Below are 13,226 nucleotides of genomic sequence, written 5' to 3'. Positions count from 1 at the left end.
ATAAAGGCTGCACTTGTCACCGCCCGCTGTGCCAGGCTCTCACTGCGCCCCCCTTGAGCCCCAAAAACCCCCCACCCCATCCCCTGAGCCCCCCAAAACCCCCCCCACCCCATCCCCAGGAAGCCGAGCGCCCCCCCCTCCAAGACACCCCCAGCCTGGCAGTTGATATTAAATGCTTTTATTTTCAATATTAAAAACCAGTATTTTTAATAACTAAACAATGCTAAATTCATCTTACCAAAAAAAAGGAGGAGGTGGGGTGGGGGGGGGGTTTCTACCAGGGACACTACAGCCCCGACCCCCCGACAGGGCCTGGGGCATGGCTGCCTCCCCTGGCCCCCCCCCGCCGAGGCCAGACACGTACCGTAAGAGAGAATTTGGGGAGGGGGGGGGCACAGGAAAGAGGAGCGGGGGCAAACCCCACGGATCCCCAAAATCCGAGGAGCCCGGCAGGGATTTGGCACAGTGACACCCCCGGGGAGAGGGCGGGGGGGCTGACCTCACCCCCCCCCAAAAACGTGATCCCATCCCAAACCCCCCCCCCCCCGTGGCAGGAATTAGTGTCAGGAAGGGGGGGGCCCAGCCTGGAGAATAGCCCTTGGAGACGCCACCAAGAGAAAAAGGCCACCTGTGACCCCCCCCCCAAATCTCCATCCCACCCCCCCCCCTCAGGCCACTCGGGGAGAGGCAGGGGAATAAATGGGGGGGGTCCCCAGGGCCCCCCCCTTTCCCCCAGCACACAGAGGAGGGGGCTGTAAACTGCAGGGAGCCGGGCATGTAAACAGAGACGAGGGGTCCGGGGGGGCCTCCCCAAGGGACCAAACCCGGGAGGAGGTGGCTGCGGGTTGGGAGGGGGGTGGCAAAAAACCACCAGGGCCCCCCCCACACACAGACCATGAGGCAGCAGCATCCCCCCCCACCCCCCAAAGGAAGAAGGGGCTCTGGAGCAGGGGGCCAGCTCCAACCCGACCGTGTAGGAAAAAAAAAAAAAATAAATTCGTAAATCTTCCCCGGGAAGAGTTTGTGCAACGTGGGCCCCCCCCTGCTGCCCCCCCCCCCCCCCCCCCCAGCCAAAGGGGGGGCTCCAGGGCCAGCAGCCGGGCAGGGGGGCGCAGGGGGAGCGCCGGCGTGGATGTTAGAGAGGAGACGAGTCTACGTTACGCTGGGGGGGGCCGGGGGGGTCCAGTCGAGCCGCGCGTCCCGGGAAGCCGAGCGCTGAGAGGGGCCGGGGAGGCCGCGGGCACCGGCGATGCCTGGGGGGGAAAGAGACAGGTTAAAAGGCTGGGGGAGCCCCTGGGTGACGTGGGGGGGGATGGAGAAGGTGTGGGGGGGGCAAAATGGGGTGGTGGGGGGGGCAAAATGGGGTGTGGGGGGGCTGGAGCTGCTGCTCCCCACCCGTTTTGGGCAGGGGAAGCGCCTTGGGCACGCATCGGCCCCGTGGCCACGTGCTCCCTGCTGTGGATGGGGGCACCAGGGCACGGCACGGGGGGGCCCAGCCCTAAATGCTGCAAGGGGGGGGCAGCCAGAGCTGCATTTCCTCCCCCCCCCCCAACCTCAAAGGCACGGCCCCACCACCCACCTCATTTGATGAGGATGCCGGGGGGCCGCGCCTCGTCCTCGCTGGCGTTCCTCATGTTCCTCTCCGCCTCCTCCGAGGACCTGGGGGCAGAGCGGGGTGAGATGAGCCTGGTGCCCCCCCCCCCCAGCTGACAGCAGCACCCCCACGCTCCTCCCGTTCCCCCCCCCGGCTCTGAACTCACGCCAGGAAATCCTTCACTTCTTCCACCGTGATGTCCCCGGTGGTGTCCAGCGGGTTCTCCATGCTGCTGTTGGGCGAGTCGACGGGGCCGGGCGAGAAGGAGGCCTGGTGCTCCTCGGGGGACCCTAGGGAGCCACAGGGAGGGATGGAGATGCCCAACCCCAAAATATTAACCCCCCCCCCCACCTACAAACACCCCCCACATCCCCTCGTCACTCACTGTCACTGTCGGAGGGGGAGTGGTTGGCCTCGGGGCTGTGCGGGACGTGGGTGCCGTTGGCTTGCGGCAGCTTCGGCGTCGCCGTGGAGTTGCTGGAAGGAAACACGGGGAGAGGTTGGTGCTGGTGGCACCGGGGGGGGGACACAACGAGCCCCCGGGGTTGCGGTGAACCCCCGGCACAGCCCACCTGAGGCAGGAGGTGTCCTGCAGCCGGGAGACCTCCAGGCAGCACAGCGGCTCCGTCACGTTCCTGGCGCTCAGCGAGAAGCGCTCGAACTCGGAGGGCGAGATCAGGTAGAAACCTGCAGGGTGTTCGGGGGAGGGTGAAAGGGATCATCAGGGACCCCCCCCAAGGAGGGAAAAAAAAAGGTGGGGATGATGGGGAGCCGGCCCCTCACCTTGGCCGTGCTTGGTGAAGACGCAGGAGGCGATGCCGCTGATGTCCTCCTTGCGGATGCAGCCGTAGTGCACCTGGGGCCGCAGGCTGGGCACGGTGAAGATGTGGATGTCGCCCAGGTTGGTGAGGCAGGCCAGGCAGTTCTCCACCCGTTCCTCGGGGCCGGCGCTCGCCAGGCTCACCAGGGCCACCTTGCGAACCCGGCAGCCCTCGTGGGCCGTCAGCTTGAACTTGGTCTTGGCGCTCACTTTGGGCAGCGTGAAGACCTGGGGAGGGCGAGAGGAGGCGGGTGCCGCAGGGACGGGAACCCCCCGGGGGTGCAGGAGGTGGTGGAACGCCCTCCTGCTGCCCCAAAGCCTTCCTCAAAGGGCAGTGAGCCCCCAAGAACCACCCCAACCCTTCGGTCACCCCCACCCTGGTTGCTTTTCCAAGCTCCAGCCTGGATGGGAACGCCCAGAGGGGACACGGGACGTGGCGGGGCGCGCAGCCTCACCTTGAACTGCTCCTCCGAGGAGATGAGCATGGAGTGGCTGCCCTGCATGTCGGGGGCCTTGGCCAGGTCCCGTGACACCTCGTAGGGCTCGGGCAGGGGGTTCCCCCGGCCGTCCAGCACGGCGATGGCCACCACGGGCGCCCGGTGCATCAGCTGGATCTCCTTGCCCAGCACCGCCTCCACCGCCCGCTCCGAAAACTTCTCCTGCGACGGCACCTCCAGGGCGTAGGCGAACACCGAGCCCGAGTTGGTCCCTGCCCACATCGTGGGGCCGTGGTGGGCGGCTGCGGGACGGGAGGAGAAGCAGCAGCAGCGTGAGGATCCCCCTACTCTCTCTCTCTCTCTCTCCCCACGCCGTGGCTGCAGGAGGGGACGTGCACGGGGCTCTCACCGTCCCGCAGGAAGGTGTCGGCGAAGTAGAGGCAGCGCACCACGCCGGAGAGCGAGTCGTCGGCCGAGCGGGGCTCGATCCGCCTCTGCACCGGGGTCATCTCCACCTCGGGGGGGCCCGCCTGCTCCGCCAGCTGCGCGTTGGCCTCCTGCACCTTGCGAGGTGGGGAGGGGGTAAAGGGGAACGGGGGTCAGGAGCCTCCCCCGCACACATACAGGGAGGTGGGGGGGGGGAAATGGGGAGGCGAGGAGCCGGCCCCGCTCTGCGCCCACCTTGCTGGAGGGGCTGCCGGGGTTGAGCCTCTTCTTGCCCGACACCCTGCTCTTGCGGATGCGGCGGAAGGACTGGCGCAGGGACTTCTTCAGGGACTTGACACGGGACAGGGGCCCCTCCATGGCCAGCGAGTCGTTGGGGTGCAGCGTACACCTGCGGCACCAACTGCTCAGCACCCAGACCCCTCTATAGGGTCCCCAACCCCGAGCATCTCCCCCCCACACAACATCCCATAGAGCTACCTGGCCAGCACCGGGTTGCGCCGGTGGTAATCGAAGAGCCCGAAGCCGTGGCTGGTGCCGAAAGCCACCAGGTTCCACTCGGAGTGCAGGGTGACGGCGGTGACGGCGGCGGGGGGCACGCACTGCACCAGGACGCTGGGCTGGAAGCCGGGGGCGAAGGCGAGGGGGCCGTTGCGGGGCGCCAGGCGGTCGTGGCCCTTCCAGGTGAAGCCCTCGCGGTCCTGCAGCAGGTCCACCGTGGCCACGCTGACGGCGTGCTCCGACTTCTCGTCGCTCAGCTCCATCACCAGCACCTGCGGGGAGGGGACGAGCGGCCGGTGGGGGACACAGAGGGCTGCCACGGGCAAGATCCTCGATCCTGCCCATGAGAACGGGTGCAGGGGGGGCTGTGGGGCACCCCACACTCTGTCCCTTTGTCCCCTAATCCCTACCTGGCCGGCCGTGCCCGCCACCACCATCTTGGCCGTGTATTTGCACAGAGCGATCTTCTGGATGCCCAGGCGGGGGTCGTCGCTGTAGGGATCAAAGCAGCCCACCTGCGGGGAGGGGAGAGGGGCCGGGGGTGGCACGCAGCACCGGGCACCGTGCCCGGGGCCAGCTCCGTCCCCATGCGTCCCCGGTGCCCTGGGATCCCCCCCTCCACAACACCCCACGGGATGGGGCGTGCAGAACAAGCGTCCCTTGTGTCCCCGAGGCAGCAGCTGTGCCCCGAGCGAGGGGACACGTCCCCACGGCACAGCTGGGATGGCTCCTGTGAGGGCAGCTCCCCCTGAAGCAGGGGGGAGCCGGGGACCACGGCATCTCCCCCCCCGTGGTGTCCCCCCCGAGACGTCACCTTGCGGAACGGCGGCCACTCCTCCTCGCCCGCCTGGTTGAGGCTGTCGTTGTGCTCGCAGTCGGTCTGGAAGATGCCGGCGGTGCCCAGCTTGTAGAGAGGCTTCAGGGACACCCCCGAGGCGTCCCAGAACCGCACCGTGCCGTCCTCGTGCCTGCCGGGGCCATGGGGGTAAGGGGGGGGGGTTAACAAGAGCTGCCTGTGCGCTGGTGGCCGCCGTGCCAGGAGGGGTGAGGGGACAACGCAGCGGGTGACGTGCTGCTGCCCGGCCACCGAGCCACACAGCGGAGATTGTCAGCACAGCCAGCACCAGCAGCTGCCCCCCCCGGCTCCCCTGCACCCCCGTGGGCTTCAGCTCCTGGTGGAGATCCCCCCCAGCATCACCCAGCCCCACTCCCACCACGGGAAGGGGCTGGGGACGTCCCCTCCTCCCTCCTGGCATTTCGGAACCCCCCCGCGCCCCCTCCACGTCACCCACAGGGCTCCACAGCAGAGCCATGGCAGGCGCTCACCCGGTGAGGAGCAGACCTCGCTGCGTGGGCTCCTGGGCCAGGTTCTTCCCCCCGTTGATGGGCCAAGCCTGGGAGGGGGGGTGACAGCGAGCGTCACAGCTCCGTGCGCCCACCCCACGGCACTCGGGGTGTGTAGGGGGGGGTGTGTGTGCGCGTCCCCTCCGTCCCCAGCACTCACCGCGGAGGAGAGGCGGGGGCTCTGCTGCTCCCCGACGCTGACGATCCTCTCCCAGAGCTTGAGGGGCACGTTGGAGATGTGGTAGGAGCAGGTGATGGCGGAGGAGTGGAGCGGGGCCAGGTACGGGGCGGGGATGGTGGGCCAGCCCGGCGTCTGCAGGTCGATCACCACCAGCTCCTCCTCCACCAGCACCACCAGGGCGCGGGGGTTCTCGAAGCCTGGGGAAGGAAAAAAAGAATAAAAAAATAAAGAGGGATGCTGCTAGGGGAGCCCCCCCACCCAGCATGGGGAACACGGTGCTGGTGGGACCTACCTCCCTCGGGCACCTCGGGGTTCTGCACGGTGAAGAAGTCGATGACTCGGGAGGTGAAGTCCAGCGTGGCGAGGGTCTGGCCCTGCAGCACGCTGACGCAGTGCCGGTCGCCGTAGCTGGCCCGGGGCATGCCGCCGTTGAAGATGATGAAGGGGTTGCTGCAGGGTGTGTGGGGGGGAGCAGAGGGGTCAGATCCTATACCCTAGAGGACCACCAGCACCCAGCCGGCGTCCCCGGCGCCTACCCCGACTCGCAGGTCCGCCACAGGATCTTGTTGATGGCTTTGCAGGGGAAGGGACCTGCAAAAGGGAGATGCCACCGCTGTCACGACGCCAACACGAGCCCCCCGGGTCCCCCCACGATGAGCCCACGCACCGTAGGGGATGGTGGAGAGGACGGGCTGCTGCGTCCTCTGCCCGGTGCCGCCGGCCGCCCACACCATGTAGCCGCCGTCGCTGTGCGAGCTGACGATGCTCTTCCCGCTGTGCTCCCAGGCCAGGCTCTCCAGCTGCTGCAGGGGGGGCACAACGAGGGGCTCAAAATGTAGGGGACAGCCCGCAGGACCCCCCTCCCCAAGGCTGTCCCGGCTCAGGTACCTGGTTCCCCAGGAAGAGGTGCTGGACGGCGCGCGTGCTCTGGTCCCACAGGGCCACCAGCCCGCGGCTGTACCCGATGAGGAGCCTGCCAGCGTCACGGGGGTGCTCCTGGATGGACTCCACCGGCCCCAGAGCCTTCCCGCAGCGGTATTCATCGGGCACGCTGCGCCACGGGGGGGAAAAAAGGGAGAAAACGGGGTCAGGAAGGGGCCGGGGAGGGCAAATTATTCGGGGAGCGGAGCCGGCGCTCACCTTTGGAGGATCTCGTCCTGGAAGAGGGTTTTGTCCTCCAGCAGCACGAGGCCGGGCAGGGTGAGGAAGTAAACTGCACCGCCCTCGGTGCCCAGGCAGGCCACGGCGCCCAGGGCCATGGGCAGGATCACCGTCACCCTCGTGATGCTGGGGGAGCAGCTGCGGGGGCACCAGGGGCTGCGTCAGCAGCGGGCGCAGACCCTAAAATCTCTCCGTCCCTCTCCGGCATCACCCCAGCATCCCCGACCCTGCCAGCCCACGAGGATGGGGACGATGCTTGGGGCCAGCAGCCGGGCTTTTTGGCCACCACCAGGCGATTCCTGAGCCATTAATTACTCCCCGTGCCCAGGGCTGCATTTCCCAGCACGGACCCGAGCTGCCTCGCTGGGTGCCCGCTCCCCCGCGCCGCTCCCAGCCCGGTGCCCTTATCACTCCCCTTATCACTCCCCAGGTGTCCGGAGGCCGGGAGCTGCTCCCACGCCGTGCTCCGTCCCCACCGAGCTGTTTTTTTTTTGTTGTTGTTTTGTTTTTTTTTTTTTTTCCTCCCTCCCCAGGCCAAACAAGCAGCACAAAGCCTCGCAGCTGGCAGCGCCGCGGCCAAACCCCACCCCGGCACCACGCCGGAGCCGGGTGTAAACTCTGGCAGACCTCGCCTGCCGCCGCCCCAACGCAAAGAGCATCAACACCCACAGTGACAGCGGGGTCACCAGCCCCGGGGGGATAAAAAAAAACGAGGCTGGGAGCCCCCCCATGACCCCAGCAAAGTGTGGAGGAGGAGAACTTAGCGGTGCCGAACCCGGGGCGCGCCGGGAGGCCGAAGCTGCGGGTCTCCTCCAGGTGGGAGCAGCCGTCCTTCTGGTAGATCTCCCAGAGGTGCAGCGTGTTGTCGTCCAGCAGGGACAGCAGCCAGCCCTGCAGGGGGACAGCCGGGTGGGCGAGGGGGGCCACGGATCGGTGAGCCCCCCCCCAGGACCCCCCGAGTGCCCCCCACCTACCTGCCCGGCCAAGAAGTGCAGCTGGGTGACGGTGGCCGTCTCCTTGTGCAAGCCCGTCAGCTCCACCCCGGGTGCGCCGTATCTTGGGGGGGGCGTTAAGGAAGCAAAAAGAGCAAAACCCACCCCAAAAAGCCCCCCCAAATCCCCCCCACACCCAAATCCCAAATCCCACAGGGTGCGATTCAACCCGCAACCCCAATATCTAAGCCCGATTTAACCCCCCCCAGCCCACCCAGACCCCCACAGACCCCCCCCCCGTGGCCCTGGCCGCCCCCCAGCCCGCTCCCCGCGTCCCCCCCGCGTCCCCCAGTCCCTCTCCGAGGGTCACCAAGCAACGGCCCCGCGGCTCGCGTGTTGCTGGGAGCAACCCTGCTCCTGCGCCAGCCGCCGCGCGGTGCTTATTCAGCAGCTCCCCCCCTGCACCCCCCCCGCCTGCTTCCTGCCCCAAACCCACCCCAGCTCCACAAAAAAAATCCAAAAAAAAGGACCCGGAGCAGCCCCGGATGGCGGCGAGCCGGGGGATTTGCTGCTCAGCCAGGGGAAATGAGTTTGGGGGATGCTGCGGGGAAACCCCCGCGGCCCCACCGCTCGGATTTGGGGTCGGACGTGCCCTGCGCACCCCAATCCAAGGTTTGGGACCCTCCTGGCAGCTCCGAGCCCCTTCCCCGCTCTCATTTTGCTGCCCAATTACACTCCAAATGGCCGGCAGCGGGGCCGGGGCCGTTGCCAATTAGCCACGCTCGCTCGGGCGCGGACAATGTCCCCAAAGCCCTCGGCGGCCTCGTGCCCTCAACTTTCCCAGGGGCTCCCCTTCAGCCCGGCTGCTCCACTTGGAGCCGGCCCCGCGGGGACACCGGGGACGCCGCCAGCCCCGGCACGGCCACGGGCACCGAGCTCTTGCCGTGCCTCCCGCCTGCAGCCGGCGCTTCCGAGGCTCGGGGTGGGCGCACGAGGGCCGGGCGGGCTTCCTGCCCTCCGCCACCCCCTTCTTTCTCACCCCGGGGCCGCCCGGCACGCAGGGTGGGGTTTGGTATGTGCCGGCACGGCCGCACTCACCCAACTGGTCCCGGCTCCTCCGTCGGCGACGCCGCTCAGCAGGAACCGGGGTAGGACCGGCACCGATGCTCCAGCGCCTTGTGGCACCCCAATGGGGTCATATAGCACCCTAACGGGGCCATACAGCACCCTAACGGGGTCATATGGCACCCCAACGGGGCCCTCCAGCCGCGAGGAGCCCCCCAATCCCTGCTTCACCCCCCCACGAGCAGCCAACCTCCAAGCTGCTCCCCCCCAGGATGCCCGGCGCGTGGCCCCGTGCGCATCCCGCACCCCAAAACCGGGATGGCTGAGACCCCGCAGCGTGGTTTCCATACATCCCTGCCCTTCTTCTCCCCCCACACAGCCACACCGCTGCCTCCCCGTGCCCCGCACGCTGTCCTGGGCACGGGGAACAGGCGCAGCAGCTCTGCCCGGGCCGACAGGCAGGAGCTGTCTGGCAGCACCGGCGTGGCCGGGCTGGAGGCGCCGCGGCGCTGGGGACATCCCGGAGGAGCCAGACAGCCGGGCTGGGGACGCGGGGAACAAGGAGAAAAGGGAAAACTGCAGCCCCAGGGCAGCATCAACCACGGCTGGGGGACGTCGCCCCGTCCCTGCTCACCCCGGGGGCTCCAAACCGGAGCCGGCACCGTGCTGAACCCCAAAATGTGATGCTGGCAGCTCCGGGGGCAAGCAGGCAGCGAGAGCAGCTCGGAACGTGCAGGTGATGTGGGGAGCAAGCGCTGGGATCCCCGTTTTCCCCTCTATCTGGGGGGGGACACGGGTCCCCGGAGGGTGACAGCCCCCAGTGCCGTGCTGCCTGCGCCCCACAGCCCCCAGCCCAGCCGGGGAGCGCCCAGCGGTGCCCCCGCTGACCAGTAACACCAGTTTGGCCAGCTCCGGGCCGTGCAGCCAGCACTGGGGCCTCCTTCTCACCGCTTCCCTGCGCCACCCGGTCCCCAACCCGCTCCAAGCATCCCCCCCCCGGGGCCAGCCCCCGACCCAGCACCGAGCCGAGCGGCGACGTCGCGGCCCCAGGCAGAAAAAAAAAACAAAAAACAACAACATCTTTACGCAGGGGGGAGGCAGGACAGCCGGGACCCCTTTCCGCCCCTAAAACAAACCAAAAAAACACCACAACCGCCCCCAAAACGTCAGGCTCGGCCGCCCCCCCCCCCCGGAGCCCACCCTGCATTCCTGCGGCGCGGGGGCCCCCGAGCGCGGGCCGCATCCAGCCCTGGCCGCTCGCCAGCGGCCCCGCTGGAGCCTCCCCAGCAGCAACAAAGCGCGGCCGGACCCCTGCAAAACACCCGGGACTTCCTCCCTCCCCCCCCCCCCCACATCCCTTTTTTCCCTTTTTTTTTTTTCCCCTATTTCCTTCCCAAACGACTGCAGGGGCACGGGGAGGAGCCCCCAGGGCGAGGCGGGGGGGGGGGGGTGCGTTTTGGATAACGCGGCCGCTTTTCCAACCCCCCCCCCCCCTTTCCCCGGCGCGGCGCAGCTGCAGCCCAGCTGGACGGACGGACGGACGGACGGACAGACCCCGTTGGGACGTGGCTGAGGATGGGGAGGGGGGGGGCAACGTGCGTGTTGATGCCCCCCCCCCTCGGTGCTGAAGGATACAGCTTCACCGCTCCCGCCTTGGTGCCGATGGCCATCACGCGCAGCCGGGGGTCGTAGGCCAGGGCGCTGGGCTGGCTGGGGAAGCCGTGCTCCACGGTCTGCGGGGACAAGCGGGTCAAAAGGGAGCCCCCCCCAGCTCACCCCAAACCCCCTCAGCTCACCCCAAACCCCCCCCAGCTCGCCCTGAACCCCCCCGGTGCAAACAGCATCACCCCAACACCCACCGGTGCCCGCAGCGCCCCGGGTGACGTTTTATCAGCCTACCCCATTGAACCTCCCCAAAAAAAACCACCAAATTTCCCCCCTCCCCGCCACGCCGAGGCACTTGGGGAGCCCAAATCCTACAAAAGGGTCCCCCCCCCAATCCCCCACGGTGCCCCCATCCCCTGCCAGCCCCCCCCCCCCCCCCCCAGTGGAACCAGGCGAGCGGGACCTGCGAGCGGAGCCGTCCCCGGCGAGCCGCCCGCGGGCACCTTCCCAAGGAAGTCCGGGGACGGCGGCGTGCCCGGGCTCGCCGTTTCGGGAGGGGTTCCCGGGGATTTAGGGCAGCCCCCCCCCAAACCCTACACACCCCTCCATCCCCATCAAACAGCGGGGAAGCTCCCGGAGCCAGCCCGGCCGGATCCCGACCCCGTTGCCTTTGTCTGGGGCCGCCGGCGGGTGACTTTGCGCACCCATCGCCGGGGATCCCAATGAGGGATGGGCTCCACGATGCCCCCGGGGATGGGATCACAGGGGTCCGGGCACCCCGCTGCCTTCTCACACCCCCAAAAAATTTAGGTTTGGGTCCTGCTCTCCATCCCCATGCACCCTAAAGTGTGTAGGGTGAGCGCCGTGCGCCCTGCAGCCACCCCAAAGCTGCAGCACCCCGGTGCTTGGCTGGGAACACCCAGAAAAACCCCGCCAGTGTCCCCAAAATTAAAAAATCCTAAAAAGAAAAACCCTCGGACCCCCTTTGCATCCCTTCCTCCCGCCAGGCAGCGGGGTTGCATCCGGCAGGAGGCTGCTCCGGCCGGCCCAGGGGCGCTCTGGGCCAAATTACTGCAAATCCGAGGCAGATTGGGAGAGAAGGGGGAAAAAATTTAAAAAAATTTAAAAAAAAAATATGACAAAAATGACAAAAAATAAATAAATAAGGAGAGCTTAATGCGAGGCAGGTGGGCAGGCAGCGGCCCCCCGGGGATGGGGCCGGAGGGGGGGGGGAGCGGGGCTGCTCCCGGTGGTGTTTCCGCTGCGGAGACCCCCCCCAAAAAATATATAAAATAAAAATTTGGGGGGTTTTGGGAAAGCAAAGGGGGGACCCCAAAAATGGGGCGGCATCCCGGGGGGGTCAGGGGTGTCCCCGGGGGTGTCATCGACCCCATCCCGGCACCACGGGGTTGGGGTTTGAAGGATGGGGGTGTCCCCAAAATGCGCCCCCCACCCCCAACATCAACGGGGACACCCCGGGGGGCTCCGTCCCCAGCGGGGGACACCGGGTTTGGGGTCACAAAGCGCCCCCCCCCCTTACCGGGGGCATTTTTGGGGTGTCCCCCCCTCCCCGTGAGCATCCCCAGAGCCTCCTTGGGACCCCCACCGGGGATGGGGGGGGGGCGGCACCGGGGATGCTCCGGGGGCTGCACGGTGCCGGAGGGATCCCCAAAAAACCGGTGGAGACCCCAAAACCCAGGGGAACCCCAAAACCAGGGGGGGACCCCAAAAAACCGGGAGGACCCCAAAAACCCGGGGGGACCCCAAAAAAAACGGTGGGGGGGGGAGGAGGGCGGCGGGACACCGGTAACACCGGGGGGGGGGGTCCCGGTACCGGCACCCAGCACCCAAGGGGGACCCTGGGGGGAGCTGCGCGCTCCCGGTGCTGGATGGGGGGGCCCGGGGGGGTCCCGGGGGTTTTGGGGGGGGGGTCCCGGGGATATGGGGGGGGTCCCGGTGGTCCCGGGGGTTATGGGGGGGTCCCGGTTCCCCGGTTCCCGACCCCCCGGTGCCCCCCTCCCCCCCCGTGCCCGCTGCGCACCTTGCTGAAGGCGAACAGGTCGTGACGGAGCCGTTCCCGGTGCGGGTCCGCGCCCTGCCGCCGGAACCGAAACTTCATCATGGTGCTGCCGGTACCGGGAGGGGCTTCCCGGTATTACCGGCACCGAGTACGGGCACCACCGAGCCCCGAATACCCGAGCCCGGACCCGTTCTCGGTGCCCGGTTCCCGGTTCCCGGTGCCCGGCTCCGGACCCGGCTCCCGGTGCCCCCTCCCCCTCCCCTCCCCCCCCCTCCCGGTCCCGAGCGCCGCGCGCCGAGCCCGGGCAGGCACCGCCGGGGCGGGGCGGGACGCGGCCTTGACGGACAGCTGCCTCCGCCAATCAGCGCCCGCTCAGCACGCCAGGCGCCGATCCGCCCCGCCCCGCCGCGCTGCGCGTGCGCTCCTCCCCTCCCCCCTCCCCTCCCGCCGCGCGGGGGATGCTGGGGGTTGTAGTTCTTTGCCTCAGCAACTTTTATATATGTGGGGTTTTTAACTCTTTCTTCGTTTTTTTTTGGTCGCAGTGATGTGATCGGTAGAGGGGTTGTGAGGGGGTAGAGGGGGCCCTGAGGCTGCACATACTGGTCATGGGGTGTGGTGGGTACAGGGCTCCATCACATATGGGGTGATGGAGCTGTGAGGCATCAGCCCCACCGTAGGGACCCACAGCTGTGGGGCGACCCCATAACGCGGGGATCCCCAAAACTTGGGGTCCCATAACATGGGGATTTTCATAACTTCGGGTCCCATAATGCAGGGATCCCCAAAACCTGGGGTCCCATAACATGGGGATCCCCATAAATTGGGGTCCCATAACGTGGGGATCCCCAAAACCTGGTGTCCCATAACGTGGGGTTTTTCATAACTTCGGGTCCCATAATGCAGGGTTCCTCAAAACCTGGGGTCCCATAACGTGGGGATCCCCATAATCTGTGGTCCCATATTGCAGGGATCCCCATAATGTGGGGTCCCATAATGAGGGGATCCCCAAAACTTGGGGTCCCATACACACGGATCCACATAACCTGGGGTCCCATATCGCAGGGATCCCCATAATGTGGGGTCCCATAACGTGGGTATCCCCATAAATTTAGGTCCCATAAT

General features: G+C 67.6%; 1 protein-coding gene across 2 annotated transcripts; it reads right to left on the bottom strand.

Annotated features, from left to right (window-relative positions):
- Positions 1–232: 232 nt before the first annotated feature.
- Positions 233–12,335, bottom strand: LLGL1 (LLGL scribble cell polarity complex component 1). Of its 2 annotated transcripts, none has more exons than XM_082772788.1 (23): positions 12,126–12,335; positions 10,115–10,212; positions 7,457–7,538; positions 7,258–7,373; positions 6,462–6,620; positions 6,210–6,372; positions 5,989–6,124; positions 5,858–5,912; positions 5,614–5,771; positions 5,301–5,518; positions 5,123–5,190; positions 4,611–4,764; positions 4,207–4,311; positions 3,776–4,068; positions 3,533–3,686; positions 3,261–3,414; positions 2,870–3,153; positions 2,378–2,642; positions 2,167–2,281; positions 1,980–2,071; positions 1,761–1,884; positions 1,580–1,659; positions 233–1,253 (listed from the first exon to the last, which is right to left on the bottom strand). In XM_082772788.1, exons 1-22 carry the CDS (start codon positions 12,204–12,206, stop codon positions 1,581–1,583), a joined length of 3,153 nt encoding a protein of 1,050 aa, XP_082628914.1. In that variant the 5' UTR covers positions 12,207–12,335; the 3' UTR covers positions 233–1,253; position 1,580. The 2 variants fall into 2 exon arrangements, with proteins under 2 accessions (XP_082628914.1, XP_082628915.1); XM_082772789.1 differs by having other exon boundaries at positions 3,261–3,408.
- Between the last annotated feature and the right edge of the window lie 891 nt (positions 12,336–13,226).

Source organism: Aythya marila, assembly GCF_965140915.1.
Source record: "Aythya marila genome assembly, chromosome: 15".
Taxonomy (NCBI): Eukaryota; Metazoa; Chordata; class Aves; order Anseriformes; family Anatidae; genus Aythya; species Aythya marila.
Note: the sequence above shows the minus strand (reverse complement) of the source record. Positions and strands in the feature narration are given on the sequence as shown.